The sequence below is a fragment of the Scomber japonicus genome, chromosome 20 (genome assembly GCF_027409825.1).
Source record: "Scomber japonicus isolate fScoJap1 chromosome 20, fScoJap1.pri, whole genome shotgun sequence".
Lineage (NCBI taxonomy): Eukaryota > Metazoa > Chordata > Actinopteri > Scombriformes > Scombridae > Scomber > Scomber japonicus.
In genome coordinates, this window is record NC_070597.1 from 754253 (window position 1) to 780499 (window position 26247).

Sequence of the window (26247 nt, forward strand, 5' to 3'; positions counted from 1 at the left end):
TGTAATTATTAACACTGGTCTGAGGTAGGGATGCCCCCTGAAACCTGCTTCTGAACTGGAACCAGTATGAAACACTTACAAACCTGAGGTATTTCTAAGCTCAGTTCTTTTATCAGTACTTGAAGAAAACAAGGAGTGAGATTATTGGATGGTAAAACCTGGTTTTGGGTTCTGCTTGTTTCCATGGTGATATTATTGAGTTCATATTGTGACACTGTTGTAAACATTGTTGTTGATGTCAGCAAACTCTGTATTTTTAACTCTAAAATATAAATACATTATAGTCCTGTTGTGGATTCATGACTTTCATTAACTATCATTTTAATATAGTAATAATATTACTATAATGATAAAGAGCCGATAAGAGTATTGATAAACAAACCAGATCAATAAGAGGTATTGATAAGAGTAGTAGTATTGATAAAATCCTAATGAAACTGATCCCTAGTGTGAAGTCAGTACATCTGATCATGGTTCTGACACTGAGCTGACAGAGAGCAGCAAACTGCTCTGTTTACACTGTGTTCATACAAATGATTAAATACCATATACATACAGTATATTGTAACTGGAAACTGCTACGACTGCTGCTTTCTCTTGTAGTGTGAATATCCTTAAAGGTGCAGATTGTCTCAGTTTGAATCAATGAGCCTCCAGGAACAAGCTAACCTCTCTACCCTTTAGGATGCTGTCGTCCTGGATAAGTTTACAGTTCAGTCCAATGGAAACCACCAACTATCACTGTGACAGAGGAAGGGAAATATTACTGTCAGAGATGATGTGACTGATGGACTTACCTGAGCAGGTGATCTTCACAATGAAGTAAGAGGAATCTGGTGATACACAGTCCCTCACCTCAGATCCAGACTGAAGACAGTAAGAGCTGATCCTCCATACAGATTTGTATGAGTCTAACCTTCGGCTTCTGGTTGAAACAGCAGAGCCACAGTCCAAATATCTACATATTACATCTGCTTCCTTCAGGGACCAGTCAGAGTAACTCACTGGTCTCCACTCTCCCAGTTTCACCTCCAGTCTACCTGCACAGCGACTGGCTCCTCCCACCAACCTGACAGGCTCTGAACAGAAACAAGAGAGTCATCAGTAAAAGAATAAAGTGAGTTTCATTAGAACAGAAATGAAGACAAATCAAAGCTGCAGCTCCTCTTCTACCTGAGCAGGTGAGTCCAACAGCTTTACCAGGTGAGCAGGTTCTTCTAGCTGAGTCTGATCTTCTACAGTCCAGGAGAGCAGACTCATGGCCTCCACACTGGAACTCTTTGGTCCACATTGGAGCCTCCACTTCTCCATAGAGCGCCCCCTGGAGGACTGAAGGAGCCCTACAGCCAAGCTCCCTACAGACCACCTCTGCATCCTGCTGGTCAAAGTCAGCTTCACACACTGAGGACCACGACTGCTCAGACTTCACCTCCAGTCTGCCTGAACACAGACTAGTCCCATTCACCAGCCTGACAGAGTCTGGGGAGAGTTAAGATAAGATAGCCTTTATTGTCATTTAATAGTAACCTATGCAACAAAAATGTGAGTGCTGCAACTGACAGTCCATTACAGATGACAACACAGGTAGAAAAACGAGAATAAAAGTATTACACTATTTAACAGAACAGGTGCAGGTAATGAATAACAAATAAAATAGATCATCGATGGATATGGAAGTAAATATATTGCACATATATTTATCACATGGCAATCATTATTTTGGGGAATATTTAACTACAACATTAATACAAAAAGAATTGGAAATTGAAAGGAAGAACTGAAAGAGCACTGAAAGAGAGAGCACATATTGTAATCCCATTTCAGACTCATGCTTTTCGTTAAACTAAATTTTGAATGAAGTGACAATATTATCATGATGAAAAGGAACTGATAAGTGTTCACAATGAATGACTAATAAGTGGTATTGAAAAGAGTAGTAGTATTGATGAAATCCTAATGAAACTGATCCCTAGTGAGAATATCTTTAAAGGTGCAGATTGTCTCAGTTTGAATCAATGAGCCTCCAGGAACAAGCTAACTTCTCTACCCTTTAGGATGCTGTCGTCCTGGATAAGTTTACAGTTCAGTCCAATGGAAACCACCAACTATCACTGTGATAGAGGAAGGGAAGTATTACTGTCAGAGATGATGTCACTGATGGACTTACCTGAGCAGATGAGCTCCAGAACATGATTAGAAGAATCTGATGATACACAGTCCATCAGGTCAGATCCAGACCGAACACAGTCTGATCGGAGCCTCCATACAGGTATCTTTTGGACCTCATATCTGCTTCTTGTTAAAAGAGCAGAGCCACAGTCCAGATATCTACACATGAAATTTGTTTCCTTCAGGGTCCAGACAGAGTTACTCAGGGTCCAGACAGAGTCACTCACTGGTCTCCACTCTCCATGCTTCACCTCCAGTGTACCTGCACAGCGACTGGCTCCTCCCACCAACCTGACAGTCTCTGAACAGAAACAAGAGAGTCATCAGTAAAAGAATAAAGTGAGTTTCATTAGAACAGAAACAAGAGAGTCATCAGTAAAAGAATAAAGTGAGTTTCATTAGAACAGAAACAAGAGAGTCATCAGTAAAAGGATAACGTGAGTTTCATTAGAACAGAAACAAGAGAGTCATCAGTAAAAGGATGAAGTGAGTTTCATTAGAACAGAAACAAGAAAGTGATCTGTGTGATTTCCTGTAGTCCATAATCATTTCTTAGGTCTTTGCAGTGTTTTTACTTCTGTTGATATGTCTGTCTTGCCTCTGTGGACTCGGGCTGTCTGTGGTTGTTGTTTTTAGCTGGCCAGCGGCTAACTAAGCTAGCCTGGTACTTTCATAGCCTCATCACCAGATCCAGGTCCATTCCTCAACTGGTCCAGATGGTTACTGCTGATGATCCTTCTGGTGTTAAATCTGCACTCAGAGTCCCTGAATGTCTGATTAATGAACTCCTTCAAAGGCAGGCAGTGTGCCTGTTCCATAATGGTACAATAAGTAGAGTTCATGTCCAGTACTTCCTGTAAACAATCCAATCATAATAATAATAATAACTAATAAATTCCAGGGTAATGTTGAGTGCCACATGGCTGCTGCCGGCAGGAGTACACAATTTATTTCCAACAGTATTATTAGCCAACAAAAAAGTAGCTCAGTTTCTGCCCAGCGACAGGTTGCTAAGGGCAGCTAAGACCCTACGGTTACTAAGTGCAGCTAAGGCCCACAGTTGCTAAGGGCAGCTAAGGCCCTGCGGTTGCTTAGGGCAGCTAAGGCCCTGCGGTTGCTAAGGGCAGCTAAGGCCCTACGGTTGCTAAGGGCAGCTAAGGCCCTATGGTTGCTAAGGGCAGCTAAGGCCCCACGGTTGCTAAGGGAAGCTAAGGCCCTATGGTTGCTAAGGGCAGCTAAGGCCCTGCGGTTGCTAAGGGCAGCTAAGGCCCTGCGGTTGGTACGGCAATTTGAGGATATTCTTGGAAATGTTCAAAATGCCCCCACAATTTGGCTTTTGACAAGGACCCGAACAATTGCAAACTGTGAGAAAACCGTAACTCCTGTCCAAAAACCGAAAACACCGTGAGAGACACAGAAGCCGGCAGATTCTGACAGTGTTTATTTTATTCAGATATTTATTAAAATGAGCGAGTAAGCTCAGTGTGAACACAGAGGGAAATTCTTTTGAGAAAAAAAAAGATGATTACATTAGAGTCAATGGGGAGTGAGACAGCTATTGCTTCCACTCCTCGTTTGAAAAGTTTACATGCTATCTAAAAACTGTTTGGTATTTTTCGACAGAGCACAACTTTTCAAGTTTTAAAGTTTGAATGACATTTCTACCTGCAGTTACTAGAGAGCTAGGTGACCCTGAAAAAAGGTGAAAAAATGTGAATTTTGTGGGTTTAAAAAAAAATTCCCATTCATTTACAATGGAGAATGTCCCCATTTTTTGGGAATATCTTTGGGAAAATTGCAATTTAAACACCAAAAGTCATAGCACCTCCTTCCCGATCGCTCCGAGGCACTCCTCTTCAGCATATCATAACTGTGATGACTGTACCAAATCTGGATTTTCACTTTCCAATGCTAACATTAGCATATTCTATGAGTTGTTATTTTTGAGAGTATTTGGTCATAAACCCAAATAGACTGAGTGTCCACCACTGATGGAGGTGTGAGTAACGTCCTCCAGCTCCTCCTGGAGGATCAGAGGTGTTCCCAGACCACATGAGATACAGTCTCTGTTTTTACCTGGTTGGTGATCATCTTCAGCCTGGAGTCCTGGAGAGAAAATCACACAATTAATATTTATATTGGTGCAGAGCTGTGAACTGAACAAACACTGTGAGGCTTTCCAGCAGCTCAGAGCTCATCTCAGTGAAAACACTCATTATTGAACTCACTCAGGAGTCATTTGACCAGTTTACCACTGACCTACAAACTGGACCTCAATATGACTTTTACATCTGTTTTACCAAATATGCCACAGACTGTTATAATGTATATGTGAAAGTAACATGTTCAGTTTTCAGTAACTAGAAAAAACCAAGTCAGACTAAAGTGTTTGCTCTCTGGTTTAGAAACTAAATACAAGAACGCATTAAAATGTAAGTGAATTAAAATATCACAAATAGAGTCAATATAACATGAACTATAAAGTTTATTTTCCCTGAACAAAGAAAGCAGAAACATGTTTTGTATACTGCAGGATGAGGCACTCTGTTATTTAGAAAATAATGAAATGAAAATAGTGAAAATAATCCTCAAGAAAAGACAAAGACATTCAATGAGTTTCATGTTTTGCTGGATCATGCAGTGAATAGCAGTCACTGAACTCTGTTTCAAATGTGACTCATAAAAATTAAATAAATGAAACCGTTCTTGTTTCTGCCTCCAGATCGTCCACTGCCGAGCATCACGTTAATCTCTCCTCATAAGTAGAAAGTAATATTTGTGTTTAAATGTTGGGAGGTAAAGTCAAAAGTCATCCGAAGAATAAATAGTACAAGAACAAATCCTTTGTTACTTCCCACCTCTCCTTCCAGCCCACCCCCCTCCACCCCTCTCCTGTATCAGTCCTCACTGTCCTCCCAGTCTGTCCTTGTCTCACCTGTTCCTCGTCCACCTGCTAGTCATTTTTCCACAGGAGATGCTTTTTGAGATGATTTTAATGAATGGATTCATTAATAATTCCCATGTTTCTTTGCACATCAGGATGTTTTCTGAAAAGCTGCCTGCCGTTGTTGACAGGAATAAAAGAGGTCAAAAACATTTGCATCCTTCACCCACCTGCCTTTTGCTCTTAAGCCCAAGAGTAGCATTTAAACTGTTAACCACCTGATGTGTCTGCAGATTATTTGCATGGATCACTACATCAATGCCCTTCACATGCTGTTAAATGAGAAAGTTGAAGCCGTCAGAGTCAGTGTGGTTTATGTGGCTGCCGTGTAGCTACGTATGACTCTGAATTTGTTCAGTTTTCTTCTTCTAAATGTTCATAAGTCAGTTTTTCTGGAACAAGATGGTCCACAGGAAATATAATGTGTCTCCACTCCAGCTTCCATGTGAACACATCAGTTATTAAACTGTGAAACTATCAGGACTGAACTGAACATATTTCACTACTTTTTACTGGTAAAGTTTTCCTTCAGTCAACTTTTGACTTAAATTCAGTATTTTTACAAAGAGGTTTTGAGTCTTTCACACATCCATCATTAAAGCAGAGTCCTACCTGAGCTGCACAGCAACAGCAACACCATCAGCAGGTGATCCATGACCAGGTAGACCGTCTGTCTCTGTGTCTGTCTGACGGACTCTATCGCTCTCCTCTGATGATAACATGATCTGTTTCCTCTTTTTATCACACGTGAGCAAGATTTTACTCTGGTAAGCAGTTTGACAGAGTGACAGGAAGTAACAGAACCATAAACATGTTGCCATGGTAACATATGTTCTCTGTAACCTTAGATGCTTTCTTTCAGAGACAAACCTCATAACTTCATTTAGTTCAATTTCAAACAATTGTTTGTGCTTTAGTAAGTTTTGAGTTGTTATTATTAAAAACTAAAAGTGTTTGTGATTGAAAACAGGAAGCTGACAAACCACAAACGCCCTTCTGTTTCCTCACTTCTTTCCTCTTTTTTGAACCTCTTCCCGTTCTCAGTTCGAGCTTGCTGATAATCAGCATTTTCTTTTGCTCTGCTACTTCAGATTAAAACTGAAATGAAAATTTACCACAGTTCACACAGAAAAATATAAATAAATAAATGTAGAAATACTGAAATCGCTTAAACATGAGATTATTTTGGAAAATGTAGAAAATAAATCCTTGACATTATTTAGTTATGTAGTTCTCTCATTACCAAAATGAAAAGAAAGAAAAAACCCTGTGAGACCATTTACTGTGAATGTGTGTCAGACACTTTACATATATGATACCAACTTACTGTCATACATTACACAGCCTTCTGAACACTAACATTTTTAATTTCTAAAGCAATTCCATTAAAATGTATTAAACTTTCATTCAATAGAAACATCAATAGATATGCCATCAATATCTGTCAAATACATAAATGAATCAACTTAATATAGGGTTGCAAAGATGAGTACACACTTGATTAAAAGCAACATGTACATAACGAATCCTCAGTCTGTCCTGCACTGACCCTTCCTGGAGTCAATTAGCCAATCACAAAAAGGTAGCTCAGTTTCTGCCCAGCGACAGGTTGCTAAGGCCCTACGGTTGCTAAGGGCAGCTAAGGCCCTGCGGTTATTAAGGGCAGCTAAGGCCCAACGCTTTCTAAGGCCCTATGGTTACTAAGGGCAGCTAAGGCCCTACGGTTGCTAAGGGCAGCTAAGGCCCTGCGGTTGCAAAGGGCAGCTAAGGCCCTGCGGTTGCTAAGGGCAGCTAAGGCCCTATGGTTGCTAAGGGCAGTTAAGGCCCTATGGTTACTAAGGGCAGCTAAGGCCCTGCGGTTGCTAAGGGCAGCTAAGGCTCTACGGTTGCTAAGGGCAGCTAAGGCTCTACGGTTGCTAAGGGCAGCTAAGGCTCTACGGTTGCTTAGGGCAGCTAAGACCCTACGGTTGCTACGGCGATTTGAGAATCTGCTTGGAAACAATGCTCAAAATGCCCCAGGATTTGGCTTCTGACAAGGTCCCGAACAATTGCAAACTGTGAGAAAACCGTAACTCCTGTCCAAAAACCGAAAACACCGTGAGAGACACAGAAGCCGGCAGATTCTGACAGAGTTTATTTTATTTAGATATTCCTTAAAATGATCGAGTAAGCTCAGTGTGAACACAGAGTGAGATTCTTTTTAAAACAAAGACGATTACATAAGAGTCAATGGGGAGTGAGACAGGTACTGCTGCTGGTCTCACCCCCCCCCCCCCGTTTAAATTTTGTGCAGACCCCGCCTGTCAACGTCACATTTTATGAATCCCAACACCTATGTCTACATTTTGACCAAAAATTATTTGTCTCCTTTTTACGGTTTGGCCGTGAGCTCGAGTTAAAAATAAAAAACAAGGTTATTTTTTTACTGGTTCTCTCACTCAAGCTAACTGCCGCTTCTACTCCTCGTTTGAAAAGTTTACGTTATCTAAAAACTACTTGGTATTTTTTGAGAGAGCATAGATAGATAGATGGATAGATGGATAGATAGATGGATAGATAGATAGATAGATAGATAGATAGGTCAGTCTTCTCTACTTTAACAATCAAATAAAAAGGGTCATCTCTTCTCTATTTACTAGCGTAGCATTAGCACTTCTTAGCTAACTGAACAGTCTGCAGAGACACAAACAAAGGTGACAAAAAAAATACCAACATTTAGTTTCAGTAAGTTAATAATGTCCAGAACATTTTATTGTGACAGTGTTTGACCATCTTAAGCTTCCTGAGGCCTGTACTACGAAGCTGGATTTTCTCTTATCGAGGTAACTTCAGGGTTAACCCTGGGTTTTCCGTACTACGAAGCTGGTTCACTTCTTACCGGGGTAAATCACCATGGTAACTTATGCTGAACGACTAACCTGCTCCAGAGCAGGTTATGTTCTGGATAAGAGATCAATGAGTACAAAAGCACCACCTCCTGACCAATCAGCTCTCTTAGAAAATGACCTGCCCATTCTTAAAAGATCCTGGCTGTCAACATTGGTGCGCGGATCGTGAGAGGAGCGCTTAGGAGAGAATGAGCTTTTAGGGATAGATGCAATTTTTTAATTGGCCAAAATATATATTTAAAAAATAATCATTGAGGCACGTGGGGGATATTATTCTGTAGGTTTGACATCCTGAGATCAAAGGGTCAGGGAGCATAATAACTGTATTTATTTATTGTAATTGTAAAAAAATTGACGAAAAGATATATTTGTAAAATAAGCCTTGAGGCACATGAGGGATATTATTCTGTATGTTATACAGTTGGTTTGAAATCATTCACTCAAATGGTTGAAGCGCATAATAGGTTTATATTTTGAATGTTGAATATTAAACTAACTTAATGTCTCTTATGAAAGGAAGGGCACTGAGGAAGCGATCTGCCCCAAACGTCTGTGCCGTAATAAAGTGGCATTGTGTGATCAGTGTCCGTTTATATTGTCTGATAAATTAATATTGTATGATCTCGTGAATTTACACATTAACAGAGTCTGCAATTTTCTGCCAGCATTCCTTCCTGGTTTTTGCTGCTGCATCATCAGTGTTGCTTTTGGCCTGGATGATGTGATTGAATTCTTCATATTTATGAAGAATAATTGTCTGCTCCTCCATGGTAAAGGGTAAAGTAGCTCTGCAGGGTTTCTCCATGTTTGTGATTGGTCAGACGCTGCAAACACCTCCCCTTTATGTGAACGCGCAGGGATCCAGATTGGAAAACCCTGGGTTGATTTACCGAGTTGATAACCAGCTTCGTAGTACCGCTTATCCTGGACTGCGAAGATCTGGTTAAGTCAACCCAGGTAACGGAGAGAGATCCTGGATAGGTTAATCCAGCTTCGTAGTACAGGCCTCCGGTGTCTGTGCCTCAACAACAACCGAGCGTCAGCAGCACCGTGTGTGTGTGTGTGTGTGTGTGTGTGTGTGTTTGTGTGTGTGTGTGTGTGTGTGTGTGTGTGTGTGTGTTTGTGTGTGTGTGTGTGTGTGTGTGTGAGAAGCCATCGGTATCAGTGGAGTTTCTCTGATTTGGGTTTTCTCTCAATAAACAAGCGAAACATTCAATGATGAAGCTCTGAAAACAGTAAATGATGGATGAGTGAACATTCAGCAGAAACACATCTGATAAAACAGCAAAACTAACATAAAACATTTAATTTCACTTGACTCAAAAAACAAATATACTGAAAATAGCAATAACACATTTGAGCTGAATAAGTGGTGTATAGAATAAAAAATATAAACTCATAAATCATCCAATCAGATCTCCTCTCTGCTCTTCTTCTAGTGGTCTTAATAAAGGTCTCACTACTTCCTGTTTTGGAGCGTTGGTGCTGGTGATGATTTTCTTCTTCAGAGGGTTTGTGTTTGTCCTCAGAGGTCCTACTCTGCTCCCTGAGCTCCTTCCTCTTCAGCCGGCTCTCCTTCAGCTCTGGAAACACTGGGATTATAATAATCCAGCTCAGTGTTCTCCGGTGGGTCTGACCTCTGCCCCCTGCTGGCCTGGAGAGACATGACAACACAGATCTACATCACTCCTCTCTTCAGTTCACAACATGTTTAGAGATGCTACTGCTAGTGTGACAGTAAACAGCTGATTGTGTTAATGGGACTATCATAATGTCCTGAATATGAACTAAGACTTTCTGAGAATAGTAATGTCATGTAGACCATCTTTAAAAGATCAGCATTATGTGAAGTTTACCATAAAATAATAAACTGCAGAAATCCTTCTGTTCTAGTGGTGTAGACTGAGTAAGTGTTCATCATTCACTCATATCTCAACTCCTAAAGTTTAAGAGTTTAATCTTTCCTGATGTCAGCATGTCAGGTAATGTTTAGTAGTATTCTACTTCTAGTCAATAATAATACTAATCACTAACAACTACTAATATTTTTAACATTACAATTTTGTAGTGCACATTTCAGTGGTTCATAAAATGTCACCAAAATAAAGTTAAGTTAATAAAACAGGTTCAGTACCTTCAGGATGAAATAGACGGCAGCTACGACCAACGGCAGGACGACCAGCAGGACGACCAGTGTGATGATGAAAAATGGTCTGTAAGGTTTCTTATCTGGATCTGATGAGACACATTCAGTCATCACATTAGATCACATGACATCATGAGGACAACAGCTCCCATCAAACAGAAACTGACGTTAAATCTCCTAAAATCAGTGAAGTCTTAAGCAGCTTGTTGATTCAGCTCTTAGAGAATAAGTTCATCTGATCCTCTCTGTATGCTGATGATGTTCAACAAAAACACTCATGTGTTCAAAGCTGCTTTGAAAGAATGAATGAAAGTCTGCTGATTCTCTCCTTAAAGCTCCTGTCTGCTTAAAATGATTCAACTGATTGTTAACAGTCAACATCTTTACATGCAGTTAAATCAGATGTGATCCTGGTGAAGCTCTGAGTTCATCATGTAAACCCTGTTTATTATCATTATAGTGCTTATCTGGCTTCACTTTTACTTTCCACTACAACACAGTTGTTATGGTTGAATAATGTTAAAGAAGCCGGGAAGGAAACAGTTTACAGCTCCTTCATCAGATTGTGACTCAGCTCTCTGTAGGTCGCTGGGTCGCTCCGGCTGCCTCATGACTTTTTATCAAACATGGAAACAAAGTCAGTGTGACGTCTCAGTTGGACTGAGCTTCACACTCTGCTTCAGCTTACCTGTGACAGTGAGAGAGAGCAGACGGCTCTCAGAGGAGAAGTTATGAGAAAAAACATAGACGCCATAAACACAGCTGTAGCTTCCTTGGTGGGCGGGGTCTGCAGCAGGAAACAGGAAGTCAGCAGAGTGACTGACAGCTGGCTGGGTGTAGTTGTATGCTGTGTTGGAGGAGGTGAAGGTGAGCTGGAAGGAGCCTCCTGGGTACTGAGGCTGGATGGAGCAGCTGATGGTGAAGCTGGAGCCCCGGAGCACCTGAAACCCCTGCTGCTGGGCCCCGGAGACCCCGTCCATGGTAGGAGACACAGAGATGATTGGCTGAAGCAGCAGGTCTGTAAATACACAGAGATGATTGGCTGAAGTGTAACATGGTTAAAAAGGTTCACGTTAAATCCCACTAAATGGGGACAACTACACCAGACATTTACCTGCATTTTGGGAGGTAAAACAAATTTAAATAACTGCAGAGTATGTGAAAGTTAAGATGACTTTGTTTATTTGCATATATTTTGTCTTACATTAATTTCAACATGTTCTTTTGGAAGTTACCCCCTTTGTTTTTTATGTTTTAGCGCACAGTTAGTTTCTTTTGAGACAGAACATGTCAAGTGACAACTAATAAAGAGACAGAGCACATTCATACCCAAGTGCTTGCTCATGATCAAATGAATCAAAGAATACAGTCTAGTCCTGCTCCATGTGAAAAGTGCCTCAACATGATTCTTGTGATTTGGCCTGAGATTAACTGATTGAAGTCATCAGCCTCCACCACTGTCTGAACTCCATGGGGGGAACTATCTTACTGCTGCTCGGGACAGACGTCCTTTGATTCTAAAACTCTCCCTGCAGAGTCCAAACACCGAGTGGCTTTGAATATACCTACTCATGAATATCATCTGTATCATAAACAATTACTTTTACTTCATTCTCTGGTCTTTCCTGATTGAACTGTAATTATTAACACTGGTCTGAGGTAGGGATGCCCCCTGAAACCTGCTTCTGAACTGGAACCAGTATTAAACACTTAAAAACCTGAGGTATTTCTAAGCTCAGTTCTTTTATCAGTACTTGAAGAAAACAAGGAGTGAGATTATTGGATGGTAAACCTGGTTTTGGGTTCTGCTTGTTTCCATGGAGATATTATTGAGTTCATATTGTGACACTGTTGTAAACATTGTTGTTGATGTCAGCAAACTCTGTATTTTTAACTCTAAAATATAAATACATTATCGTCCTGTTCTGGATTCATGACTTTCATTAACTATCATTTTAAAAGTATTGATGAAGAACCAGATCAATAAGTGGTATTGATAAGAGTAGTAGTATTGATGAAATCCTAATGAAACTGATCCCTAGTGTGAATATCCTTAAAGCTGCAGCTCCTCTTCTACCTGAGCAGGTGAGTCCAACAGCTTTACATTATTATAAACAATTACTCCTTAATTAACTTCTCTACCCTTTAGGATGCTGTCGTCCTGTTGTGGATTCATGACTTTCATTAACTATAATTTTAATATAGTAATACTTGTACTATAATGATAAAGAGCTGATTAGAGTATTGATGAAGAACCAGATCAATAAGAGGTATTGATAAGAGTAGTAGTATTGATAAAATCCTAATGAAACTGATCCCTAGTGTGAAGTCAGTACATCTGATCATGGTTCTGACACTGAGCTGACAGAGAGCAGCAAACTGCTCTGTTTACACTGTGTTCATACAAATGATTAAATACCATATACATACAGTATATTGTAACTGGAAACTGCTACTACTGCTGCTTTCTCTTGTAGTGTGAATATCCTTAAAGGTGCAGATTGTCTCAGTTTGAATCAATGAGCCTCCAGGAACAAGCTAACTTCTCTACCCTTTAGGATGCTGTCGTCCTGGATAAGTTTACAGTTCAGTCCAATGGAAACCACCAACTATAACTGTGACAGAGGAAGGAAAATATTACTGTCAGAGATGATGTCACTGATGGACTTACCTGAGCAGGTGACCTCCACGATGGAGGAAGAAGAATCTGATGATACACATTCCCTCAGCTCAGATCCAGAATGAAGACAGTCAGATCTGATCCACCATACAGATGTGTATGAGTCTTCATTTCTGCTTCTTGTTGAAACAGCAGAGCCACAGTCCAAATATCTACATATTACATCTGCTTCCTTCAGGGTCCAGTCATAATGCTCTACTGGTCTCCACTCTCCCTGTTTCACCTCCAGTCTACCTGCACAGCGACTGGCTCCTCCCACCAACCTGACAGGCTCTGAACAGAAACAAGAGAGTCATCAGTAAAAGAATAAAGTGAGTTTCATTAGAACAGAAACAAGAGAGTCATCAGTAAAAGAATAAAGTGAGTTTCATTAGAACAGAAACAAGAGAGTCATCAGTAAAAGAATAAAGTGAGGTTCATTAGAACAGAAATGAAGACAAATCAAAGCTGCAGCTCCTCTTCTACCTGAGCAGGTGAGTCCAACAGCTTTACCAGGTGAGCAGGTTCTTCTAGCTGAGTCTGATCTTCTACAGTCCAGGAGAGCAGACTCATGGCCTCCACACTGGAACTCTTTGGTCCACATTGGAGCCTCCACTTCTCCATAGAGCGCCCCCTGGAGGCCTGAAGGAGCCCCACAGCCAAGCTCCCTACAGACCACCTCTGCATCCTGCTGGTCAAAGTCAGCTTCACACACTGAGGACCACGACTGCTCAGACTTCACCTCCAGTCTGCCTGAACACAGACTAGTCCCATCCACCAGCCTGACAGAGTCTGGAGAGAGAGAGGACCATCATAGTTTTGGGAATATTTAACTGCAACATTCATACCAATAAAGCTTTTTTATTGGTATTGAGAAGAGTATTAATGAAGAACCAGATCAAAAAGTGGTATTGATAAGAGTAGTAGTATTGATAAAATCCTAATGAAACTGATCCCTAGTGTGAAGTCAGTACATCTGATCATGTTTCTGACACTGAGCTGACAGAGAGCAGCAACCTGCTCTGTTTACACTGTGTTCATACAAATGATTAAATACCATATACATACAGTATATTGTAACTGTAAACTGCTACTACTGCTGCCTTCTCTTGTAGTGTGAATATCCTTAAAGGTGCAGATTGTCTCAGTTTGAATCAATGAGCCTCCAGGAACAAGCTAACTTCTCTACCCTTTAGGATGCTGTCGTCCTGGATAAGTTTACAGTTCAGTCCAATGGAAACCACCAACTATCACTGTGACAGAGGAAGGAAAATATTACTGTCAGAGATGATGTCACTGATGGACTTACCTGAACAGGTGAGCTCTACGATGTAGGAAGAGAAATCTGATGATGATACACAGTCCCTCAGTGCAGATCCAGACTGAAGACAGTCATAGCTGATCTCCCATACAGATCTGTCTGAGTCTTCTCTGCTTTCTGTTGAAACAGCAGAGCCACAGTCCAAATATCTACAGATTATAGCTGCTTCCTTCAGGGTCCAGTCAGAGTAACTCACTGGTCTCCACTCTCCCTGTTTCACCTCCAGTGTACCTGCACAGCGACTGGCTCCTCCCACCAACCTGACAGGCTCTGAACAGAAACAAGAGAGTCATCAGTAAAAGAATAAAGTGAGTTCCATTAGAACAGAAACAAGAGAGTCATCAGTAAAAGAATAAAGTGAGTTTCATTAGAACAGAAACAAGAGAGTCATCAGTAAAAGAATAAAGTGAGTTTCATTAGAACAGAAACAAGAGAGTCATCAGTAAAAGAATAAAGTGAGTTTCATTAGAACAGAAATGAAGACAAATCAAAGCTGCAGCTCCTCTTCTACCTCGTGAGCAGGTGAGTCCAACAGCTTTACCAGGTGAGCAGGTTCTTCTAGCTGAGTCTGATCTTCTACAGTCCAGGAGAGCAGACTCATTGCCTCCACACTGGAACTCTTTGGTCCACATTGGAGCCTCCACTTCTCCATAGAGCGCCCCCTGGAGGACTGAAGGAGCCCCACAGCCAAGCTCCCTACAGACCACCTCTGCATCCTGCTGGTCAAAGTCAGCTTCACACACTGAGGACCACGACTGCTCAGACTTCACCTCCAGTCTGCCTGAACACAGACTAGTCCCATTCACCAGCCTGACAGAGTCTGGAGAGAGAGAGGACCATCATTAGTTTTTGGAATATTTAACTGCAACATTCATACCAATAAAGCTTTTTTATTGATATTGAGAAGAATATTAATGAAGAACCAGATCAAAAAGTGGTATTGATAAGAGTAGTAGTATTGATAAAATCCTAATGAAACTGATCCCTAGTGTGAAGTCAGTACATCTGATCATGGTTCTGACACTGAGCTGACAGAGAGCAGCAAACTGCTCTGTTTACACTGTGTTCATACAAATGATTAAATACCATATACATACAGTATATTGTAACTGTAAACTGCTACTACTGCTGCTTTCTCTTGTAGTGTGAATATCCTTAAAGGTGCAGATTGTCTCAGTTTGAATCAATGAGCCTCCAGGAACAAGCTAACTTCTCTACCCTTTAGGATGCTGTCGTCCTGGATAAGTTTACAGTTCAGTCCAATGGAAACCACCAACTATCACTGTGACAGAGGAAGGAAAATATTACTGTCAGAGATGATGTCTCTGATGGACTTACCTGAGCAGGTGATCTCCTGGATGGAGAAAAAGAAAAGTGATGACGATACACAGTCCCTCAGATCAGATCCAGACTGAACACAGTCAGAACTGATCTCCCATACAGATCTGTCTGAGTCTTCTCTGCTTTCTGTTGAAACAGCAGAGCCACAGTCCAAATATCTACATATTACATCTGCATCCTTCAGGGTCCAGTAAGAGTTACCCAGTGTCCAGAAAGAGTAACTCACTGGTCTCCACTCTCCCTGTTTCACCTCCATTGTACCTGCACAGCGACTGGCTCCTCCCACCAACCTGACAGGCTCTGAACAGAAACAAGAGAGTCATCAGTAAAAGAATAAAGTGAGTTTCATTAGAACAGAAATGAAGACAAATCAAAGCTGCAGCTCCTCTTCTACCTGAGCAGGTGAGTCCAACAGCTTTACCAGGTGAGCAGGTTCTTCTAGCTGAGTCTGATCTTCTACAGTCCAGGAGAGCAGACTCATTGCCTCCACACTGGAACTCTTTGGTCCACATTGGAGCCTCCACTTCTCCATAGAGCGCCCCCAGGAGGACTGAAGGAGCCCCACAGCCAAGCTCCCTACAGACCACCTCTGCATCCTGCTGGTCAAAGTCAGCTTCACACACTGAGGACCACGACTGCTCAGACTTCACCTCCAGTCTGCCTGAACACAGTCTAGTCCCATTCACCAGCCTGACAAAGTCTGGAGAGAGAGAGGACCATCATTAGTTTTGGGAATTGTTCTGTTTTAGTTGTAAAAAAGCATTTAATCTATTTTATTTCATTGTGTGTAGATTCAAAGGGTACAACAGTGCCACCTACTGACGCTTTTTGGTAGTGTTTGTTAATTTGTAAGGGAAAACTTTATTCATCATGTGTGACATGGCAGAGAAAAGACATGTGGCAGAGCATGTGCTAGCATTCTTGTTTACATCTGTTTGAGGTTGCATCGTTGGTATGTATGGTTGTTATATTAGTATTCATATGCATTTACTTGCATCTTATCACTCCTGTGTCAAATTAATCATTGTTTGGTCGTTAGACATGTTTTATTTTGCACTTAGCATTTAGCATACAGCTTTCAGTAGCCATGTTATTTTACTGTTGAGCTATTGTAACACGTGACAATTTGGAAAGTATAAGTGGCTTTTTATTTGTAAATTCATGCAAGTGTAGGTAATATTTCATTTTGCTTATTTTCATATTTTTAGAGATGTAACGTACATTTTTTGATTGTATTGTGTGTTTTCCTTTTTAGTTTCACCCTCCACTTCTGACAATAAACCTGTTAAAGATGCAACAGAGTCGTGTTTGGAGTGAGGTGTTTAGCTGTCTGTCAATCTATGCATCAAGGACAGAACAGGAATATTTAACTGCAACATTCATACGAATAAAGCTTTTTTATTGATATTGATAAGAGTATTGATGAAGAACCAGATCAATAAGTGGTATTGATAAGAGTAGTAGTATTGATGAAATCCTAATGAAACTGATCCCTAGTGTGAAGTCAGTACATCTGATCATGGTTCTGACACTGAGCTGACAGAGAGCAGCAAACTGCTCTGTTTACACTGTGTTCATACAAATGATTATATACCATATACATACAGTATATTGTAACTGTAAACTGCTACTACTGCTGCTTTCTCTTGTAGTGTGAATATCCTTAAAGGTGCAGATTGTCTCAGTTTGAATCAATGAGCCTCCAGGAACAAGCTAACTTCTCTACCCTTTAGGATGCTGTCGTCCTGGATAAGTTTACAGTTCAGTCCAATGGAAACCACCAACTATCACTGTGACAGAGGAAGGAAAATATTACTGTCAGAGATGATGTCACTGATGGACTTACCTGAGCAGGTGATCTCCACGATGGAGGAAGAGGAACGTGATGATACACAGTCCCTCAGTGCAGATCCAGACTGAAGACAATTAAATCTGACCCTCCATACAGATCTGTCTGAGTCTTCATTTCTGCTTCTTGTTGAAACAGCAGAGCCACAGTCCAAATATCTACATATTACATCTGCTTCCTTCAGGGTCAAGTCAGAGTCTCTCAATGGTCTCCACTCTCCCTGTTTCACCTCCAGTGTACCTGCACAGCGACTGGCTCCTCCCACCAACCTGACAGGCTCTGAACAGAAACAAGAGAGTCATCAGTAAAAGAATAAAGTGAGTTTCATTAGAACAGAAACAAGAGAGTCATCAGTAAAAGAATAAAGTGAGTTTCATTAGAACAGAAATGAAGACAAATCAAAGCTGCAGCTCCTCTTCTACCTGAGCAGGTGAGTCCAACAGCTTTACCAGGTGAGCAGGTTCTTCTAGCTGAGTCTGATCTTCTACAGTCCAGGAGAGCAGACTCATTGCCTCCACACTGGAACTCTTTGGTCCACATTGGAGCCTCCACTTCTCCATAGAGCACCCCCTGGAGGACTGAAGGAGTCCCACAGCCAAGCTCCCTACAGACCACCTCTGCATCCTGCTGGTCAAAGTCAGCTTCACACACTGAGGACCACGACTGCTCAGACTTCACCTCCAGTCTGCCTGAACACAGACTAGTCCCATTCACCAGCCTGACAGAGTCTGGAGAGAGAGAGGACCATCATTAGTTTTGGGAATATTTAACTGCAACATTCATACCAATAAAGCTTTTTTATTGATATTGAGAAGAGTATTAATGAAGAACCAGATCAAAAAGTGGTATTGATAAGAGTAGTAGTATTGATAAAATCCTAATGAAACTGATCCCTAGTGTGAAGTCAGTACATCTGATCATGGTTCTGACACTGAGCTGACAGAGAGCAGCAAGAGAGAGAGAGCAGTTCATACAAATGATTAAATACCATATACATACAGTATATTGTAACTGTAAACTGCTACTACTGCTGCTTTCTCTTGTAGTGTGAATATCCTTAAAGGTGCAGATTGTCTCAGTTTGAATCAATGAGCCTCCAGGAACAAGCTAACTTCTCTACCCTTTAGGATGCTGTCGTCCTGGATAAGTTTACAGTTCAGTCCAATGGAAACCACCAACTATCACTGTGACAGAGGAAGGAAAATATTACTGTCAGAGATGATGTCACTGATGGACTTACCTGAGCAGGTGATCTCCAGGATGGAGGAAGAGAAATCTGATGATGATACACATTCCCTCAGTGCAGATCCAGAATGAACACAGTCAGATCTGATCCTCCATACAGATCTGTTTGAGTCTTCATATCTGCTTTCTGTTGAAACAGCAGAGCCACAGTCCAAATATCTACAGATTATAGCTGCTTCCTTCAGGGTCCAGTCAGAGTATCTCAATGGTCTCCACTCTCTATTATTCACCTCCAGTGTACCTGCACAGCGACTGGCTCCTCCCACCAACCTGACAGGCTCTGAACAGAAACAAGAGAGTCATCAGTAAAAGAATAAAGTGAGTTTCATTATAAAGTAATTAGTGCATTGTCTAATTTCCTGCTAAATTAACTTTGTGGTTAGATACAATAGTTTATTTGAGGATTTTCAGTCTGGATTTAGAGCTCATCATAGCACAGAGACTGCATTAGTAAACGTTACTAATGACCTTTTAACTCCATCAGACAATGAACTTCTCTCTGTTCCTGTCCTGTTAGATCTTAGTGCTGCCTTCAACACTATAGATCATCAAATGCTGTTACAGAGACTTGAACATTTGATCTGCATTAACACTCTGTGTACAACAGGCAGAAAATTGCCGACTCTGTTAATGTGTAAATTCGTGAGACAATATTAATTTATCAGACAATATAAACGGACTCTGATCATTTAATGTCACTTTATTACGGCACAGACGTTTGGGGCAGAGCGCTTCCTCAGTGCCCTTCCTTTCATAGAGAACTAGACACAACTACACACTACACACAACTTCCTCAGTGCCCTTCCTTTCATAGAGACATTAAGTTAGTTTAATTTTCAACATTCAAAATACAAACCTATTATGCTTCAACCATTTGAGTGAATGATGTCAAACCAACTGTATAACATACAGAATAATATCCCTCATGTGCCTCAAGGATTGTTTTTTTTAATATTCTATATTTTGGTCAATTAAAAAATATGAATAAAATTCTGCTTTTCTGCACTTTAGCAGCGATTACTCTCAAGATGTCTTTATTGAGACTTTTTGTTTCCTGACACAAGTTCTGAAACTGGAGGTTATTTATTTATCTTAATTGTAAAAAAATGAAAAAATATATTTAAAAAATAATGTTATACAGTTGCATTTTTTACTACTAGCTAAGCTAGCCTGGTATTTTCATAGCCTCGTCACCAGATCCAGGTCCATTCCTCAACTGGCCCAGATGGTTACTGCTGATGATCCTTCTGGTGTTAAATCTGCACTCAGAGTCCCTGAATGACTGATTAATGAACTCCTTCAAAGGCAGGCAGTGTGCCTGTTCCACAATGGAACAATAAGTAGAGTTCATGTCCAGTACTTCCTGTAAACAATCCCATAATATTAATAATAATAATAATAATAATAATAATAATTACATTTTATAGATACTATAGACACACACATAAAACTGTGATGACTGTACCAAATCTGGATTTTCACTTTCCAATGCTAACATTAGCATATTCTATGAGTTGTTAGTTTTGAGGGTATTTGGTCATAAACCCAAATAGACTGAGTGTCCACCACTGATGGAGGTGTGAGTAACGTCCTCCAGCTCCTCCTGGAGGATCAGAGGTGTTCCCAGACCACATGAGATACAGTCTCTGTTTTTACCTGGTTGGTGATCATCTTCAGCCTGGAGTCCTGGAGAGAAAATCACACAGTTAATATTTATATTGGTGCAGAGCTGTGAACTGAACAAACACTGTGAGGCTTTCCAGCAGCTCAGAGCTCATCTCAGTGAAAACACTCATTATTGAACTCACTCAGGAGTCATTTGACCAGTTTACCACTGACCTGCAAACTGGACCTCAATATGACTTTTACATCTGTTTTACCAAATATGCCACAGACTGTTATAATGTATATGTGAAAGTAACATGTTCAGTTTTCAGTAACTAGAAGACGGAGCTAAAAACCAAGTCAGACTAAAGTGTTTTGTAACCCAGGTCCCAGTTTCAAATTGTATAATTGAATTGTAATTTATTTCTAAACAGGCTCTTTTACCTGTCAGGATTTGTAATTGCTTGTAAGCCAATCAGAGCAGATGCAGGACATGACATAGGTCGCAACAGCTGCATTGGTACCAATCAGCTGATTGACCCAGCTGATTAATACCAGCTGATTGGACCAGCTGATCACAATGTTTGGTGTGTGCAGATGCAAGTTGAACTGCTGTGTACGGGTAACTACTTTGATCCACTGTCTCTTTTAATGCTTTTGACCATATCACTTCACAACTTTTTATAATGCCATGCCAATAATGGTTGTAGATGTGTGGCCATGGGTTGTCGAGTCTGCGGTAACGCTTGAAAGGCAGTTGAGCTTTTGGAATTGGTGAGTTACCTGTTTAATCTGTTGTGACTATGCTCTGCTCTGATTGTGCATTTGGACATTGTTTGTATGTATGTATGTATGTATGTATGTATGTATCATTTGACGCTAACGCTGCAACCTGGAAGTATTGTTTTGTAGTTTTACTATGAGCTGTTAGTGTTAATTCTTGTTATCTAGATAATGTGCACTTTTAATAACCCAGGGTTAATGACTATTGAATTTATTGATTAATTAATTGTTTCTCTATTGCATGAGCTACATGTATGTGTATTAAAATAAGCCTGTATTTATATAGGCCAGGTTTTTTGCCTGAACCGGATCCTATGGATAGCGAGCTAGCTGAATGAAAAAACACTGATCTGCATCTGCTGCTGCTGCTGGTGTGGCGGGACACCAGCCATAGTCCTCCCTGTGACCCCTTAATTCATGTAGACACGTACACCTATATACACACTCACACACACACACTCTTAACTCATCCCATTTTGCGACGGACTATAAGACTTTTGGACTCTTTTGTTCCTTTTTCTTTTTTGTTTGTGGGTTGAGGCTGGAATAATCTGTGAGTGTATTAAGTGACATAGGGAGGTTGTTTTGTTGGCTTATTGCTAATCAAGTGAATCAGCTGAATTAAGTGCTGGTACTCAAAGTATCCACAACAGTGTCAATGTAACAGCTTTATCTGGATTGAAAGAACATATGTGGCCAGTATTTGTTTTTTGATTTCTGTGTTTTGTTTTACTTGTTTTGTTTTTTCTCTAAAATACATGGTACCTTTTTTGCACAACTTCCGTCTCCTGAGTTTCATTAAATTCTGTGCACCAGTTTAATCATTCCCCCTCATTGATAAGAACCCTACAATCTTCTCACAGTACAGTTACCTACTAGAAATTAAATTATTCTACTAACTTAACCATATGCTACAGTTTGCTCTCTGGTTTAGAAACCTGGAGACTCTGGAAGACAGAGGTAGTCAGCTAGACATCTAAAGTAATCATGTTCTCAAACCTATAGTTGGTTTGCTCTGGTCTGAATCAGCTAACCTGCTAACGCTAAATGGAGTTACTTTTTCACATCAGCTGTGAACTTAATTTAAACCAACATAAATAGGTTTGTTATCCCACATTAAAAGGCATCAGCTAAATCATTCTTATCTTATTTTGCTTTTGGTAAATTAAATACAAGAATACATTAAAATGTAAGTTGATGACTTTTGAGTGGCGGTTCATTTAGTAAATGTCAGATTGTGAGCAGTGAGCAGCTCCTCCTCTTCCAGTCTGTACAGAAGAACAGAAGCTAAATGATTTTAATGCAGGTTCAGATAAAAACTGGAGAAACAAGCAGTTTGCTGAAGTTTGTCACAAAAAGATGTGACGAGCAGAAGGAAGACCATTCAGCCAGAGTTTATGTAGCTGTGATGTCATAGCATCCTCTCTGACTGTGATGTCATAGCATCCTCTCTGACTGTGATGTCATAGCATCCTCTCTGACTGTGATGTCATAGCATCCTCTCTGACTGATGATCCAGTGATCTCAGTGAAATAGCACACTGAAAAACTCTTTGAGTGAACTTTAAAAAATCATGTAAAGAATTTCCACATGATTGAACGGCTTTCTTTCAGCATTAAGGATTTCTGCTGGTCCAACTTAGTCAACTTCATTTATTAGGATTGATTCAAGAGTAACACCACCAGTAAATCAAGTTGATCCATTCTTATTCTACAGAGGGTCGTACGGAGGCTGAATCCCAGCCGTCAAAGGGTGAGAGGCGAAGTACAGACAACCGTTCACTCCTACAGGACATTTAGAGTCTCCAACTAACCTAACCTGCATGTGGACTGTGGGAGGAAGCTGGAGAACCCTGAGAGAACCCACAAGGAGAACATATTAACTCCACACAGACGAGTCCCAACGGGCCGACAGGTTCGAACCCAGAACAGAAACAGATCTAACCCTGCCCTCACCAGGCCAGATCTAACCCTGCAGCACCAGGCCAGATCTAACCCTGCAGCACCAGGCCAGATCTAACCCTGCAGCACCAGGCCAGATCTAACCCTGCTGCACCAGGCCAGATCTAACCCTGCAGCACCAGGCAAGATCTAACCCTGCAGCACCAGGCCAGATCTAACCCTGGTGCACCAGGCCAAATCCAACCCTGCTGCACCAGGCCAAATCCAACCCTGCAGCACCAGGCCAAATCCAACCCTGCTGCACCAGGCCAGATCTAACCCTGCAGCACCAGGCCAGATCTAACCCTGCAGCACCAGGCCAGATCTAACCCTGCAGCACCAGGCCAGATCTAACCCTGCTGCACCAGGCCAGATCTAACCCTGCTGCACCAGGCTAGATCTAACCCTGCTGCACCAGGCCAGATCCAACCCTGCTGCACCAGGTCAGATCTAACCCTGCAGCACCAGGCCAGATCTAACCCTCCAGCACCAGGCCAGATCTAACCCTGCAGCACCAGGCCAGATCTAACCCTGCTGCACCAGTCCAGATCTAACCCTGCAGCACCAGGCCAGATCTAACCCTGCTGCACCAGTCCAGATCTAACCCTGCTGCACCAGTCCAGATCTAACCCTGCTGCACCAGTCCAGATCTAACCCTGCTGCACCAGTCCAGATCCAACCCTGCTGCACCAGGCCAGATCCAACCCTGCTGCACCAGGCCAGATCCAACCCTGCTGCACCAGGCCAGATCTAACCCTGCTGCACCAGGCCAGATCCAACCCTGCTGCACCAGGCCAGATCTAACCGTGCAGCACCAGGCCAGATCTAACCCTGCAGCACCAGGCCAGATCTAACCCTGCAGCACCAGGCCAGATCTAGTCTAGATCTAGAATAGTTTATAGCAGACAGGAAGCCATTTGATTTTTTTTAACATAAGTAAATCTATTAAATGTTGGTTGTAGAATTTCAGGCAAATACTAGATGATTTAATCACGATCATCATACAAACATGAAACTATATTCTACTAAACACATGTTACACTTTAGTAAATGTTTCAGATGTTTCAGTGCAGCCAGTCTCACCACTAACCACAGGGTAGCAAACGTTTACTGTGATAAGACAGTAACAGGAAGCAGCTCAGCCACGTTTATTTTATTCACATATTCCTTAAAATCAGCGAGTAAGCTCAGTGTGAACACAGAGTGAGATTCTTTTGGAAAAAAGACGATTACATTAGTCTATCGGGAGAGAGACAGGTATTGCTGCCGGTCTCGGCCCCCCGTTTAAATTTTGTGCAGACCCCGCCTGTCAATGTCACATTTTATGAATCCCAACACCTATGTCTACATTTTCACCAAAAATTATTTGTCTCCTTTTTACGGTTTAGCCGTGAGCTCGAGTTAAAAATAAAAATTATGGTTATTTTTTACTGCTTCTCTCACTCTAGCTAACTGCCGCTTCCACTCTAACTTTGAAGAAAAAGTGATTTCCACTCCTCGTTTGACTGCTCATAGTTTGAAAAGTTTACATGTTATGTAAAAACAGTTTGGTATTTTTCCAGAGAGGACAAGTTTTCCTCCGTTTTAAAGTTTGAATCATGTTTCTACGTGCACGTATGAGAGAGCTAGGTGACTCTGAAAAAAGGTGAAAAAAGGTGAATTTTTGGTGGTTTTCAAAAAATTCCCATTCATTTCCAATGGAGAAATCTCCCGGTTTTTTGGGAATAACTTTGGGAAACTTTGGAATTTCAACACCAAAAGTCATAGCACCCATCCCCCGATCGAGCCGCACGTTTTGATGTATATATTGTCGGGGTTTTCTCAAAGCTGTGGGAGGAGTTACGCGCCGAAAAACGGTGGAAGAAGAAGAATAAGTATGGAGAAGATTAATAGTTGCCTCGGAGCTAGAACCCCGTGGCACTAAATATGTAATACGAGGCGTTTCAACTCCAGTGTGTAAAATACGGGGAGGAGAAAATGTAAATATGTTATTTAGCACACACATTGTGATTTACCAAACCTGAATTTATTATTTCTGATGCTAACTGCGTCTATAAATCATACCTTTGAAGGACAGGTCTGTTACTATGGAGACAAGGAGACGGAGGCACAATGGCAGAATACGTACAGGATGGAGTTTTTCCTCAAGTGTTAATATTTGTGGTTTTATTAACAGCATTGACTTTGTCACTAATAATCTCCCATATGTGGGTTTTTCTGGTAATATTAGTTTTTGTTCTAACTCAATATGTTAGTGAACCTCTTCACTAGAACCTGATCACATTTCATTTTGTTCTTGCAGCTTTCTGCTCGTCCAAACTCTCCATTAACACACTAAACCCTCAACCCCAAACCTTTGGGTTTTATCTGCATGTTCCAGGAATAAAGACGTTTTCCTGCAGGCTGCTTTCACTGAGAGTTTTCTACATGTGGATCCATCTGCTCCTCTCTGACTCCAAGTAGTAAAGACAAGTACGCGGCTGTTACAGCAGCAGCAAGCCGAACTGTTGAGAGGGATTTTCTGTCTCATGAAGGATTCATCGTGTCGCTGCTGTATATTCTGTCACAGACTGATGATCTCTGTAGACTAGTTGAGCTATAAAAGACCTTTTGTCTGTACTGCTGTGTTCAGCCTTTATATACTGATGATCTGTTGGTTGAGTGTGTTTGATAGACAAATTCAATCGGTCGCTCTTTTTTCAGTTTGTCTGAATTTGTTCAGTTTTCTTCTTCTAAATGTTCATAAGTCAGTTTTTCTGGAACAAGATGGTCCACAGGAAATATAATGTGTCTCCACTACAGCTTCCATGTGAACACATCAGTTATTAAACTGTGAAACTATCAGGACTGAACTGAACATATTTCACTACTTTTTACTGGTAAAGTTTTCCTTCAGTCAACTTTTGACTTAAATTCAGTATTTTTACAAAGAGGTTTTGAGTCTTTCACACATCCATCATTAAAGCAGAGTCCTACCTGAGCTGCACAGCAACAGCAACACCATCAGCAGGTGATCCATGACCAGGTAGACCGTCTGTCTCTGTGTCCGTCTGACGGACTTCATCGCTCTCCTCTGATGATCACATGACCCTATGTCTTCTTTTTATCACATTAGCCAGGAAATGAACTGATGAGCTGTTTCTCAGAACTGAAACCACTGACCACAGGAAGCAGCTCAACACGTATACTAGGAGAGAATAAAAAATGCGTATCACACCTTTCACTCCTGTACGTGACAATAAACATGTTGCCATGGTAACTCAGATGTGTCCTCTGTAATCTGTACATCAGTAAATTTGTCCTCAGATGCTTCCTGTCACAGAAAAACCTCATTTAGTTCACTTTAAAAAAGTTTTT

The 26247-nt window shown here is 41.1% G+C and overlaps 2 protein-coding genes across 2 annotated transcripts in view; both read right to left on the reverse strand.

Moving 5' to 3' along the window:
• LOC128381796 (scavenger receptor cysteine-rich type 1 protein M130-like) overlaps positions 1-2987 on the reverse strand; it is a 53564-nt gene extending 50577 nt beyond the window's left edge. The window contains exons 1-2 of the mRNA XM_053341831.1: positions 2838-2987; positions 798-867 (exon numbers count right to left, since the gene is read on the reverse strand). Of these exons, the coding sequence (XP_053197806.1) occupies positions 798-867; positions 2838-2987 (220 nt within the window). The remainder of the gene's footprint in view (positions 1-797; positions 868-2837) is intronic.
• Positions 2988-10468: 7481 nt separating this feature from the next.
• Positions 10469-25909, reverse strand: LOC128381582 (scavenger receptor cysteine-rich type 1 protein M160-like). Its single transcript, XM_053341618.1, has 12 exons — positions 25867-25909; positions 20219-20248; positions 18558-18842; positions 17740-18045; positions 17315-17596; positions 15863-16168; positions 15466-15768; positions 14639-14947; positions 14116-14397; positions 13293-13598; positions 12819-13100; positions 10469-11165 (listed from the first exon to the last, which is right to left on the reverse strand). Exons 1-12 carry the CDS (start codon positions 25907-25909, stop codon positions 10786-10788), a joined length of 3114 nt encoding a protein of 1037 aa, XP_053197593.1. The 3' UTR covers positions 10469-10785.
• Between the last annotated feature and the right edge of the window lie 338 nt (positions 25910-26247).

Excerpts from the sequence above, each read along its gene's own strand:
- LOC128381582 (XM_053341618.1), bottom strand. The coding sequence starts at position 25,909 with ATGGATCACCTGCTGATGGTGTTGCTGTTGCTGTGCAGCTCAG. Across the intron at positions 20,249-25,866 it reads GCTGTTGCTGTGCAGCTCAG|GACTCCAGGCTGAAGATGAT; the intron begins GTAGGACTCTGC and ends TTTTCTCTCCAG. Across the intron at positions 11,166-12,818 it reads CGTGGAGGTCACCTGCTCAG|ACCTGCTGCTTCAGCCAATC; the intron begins GTAAGTCCATCA and ends GTGTATTTACAG.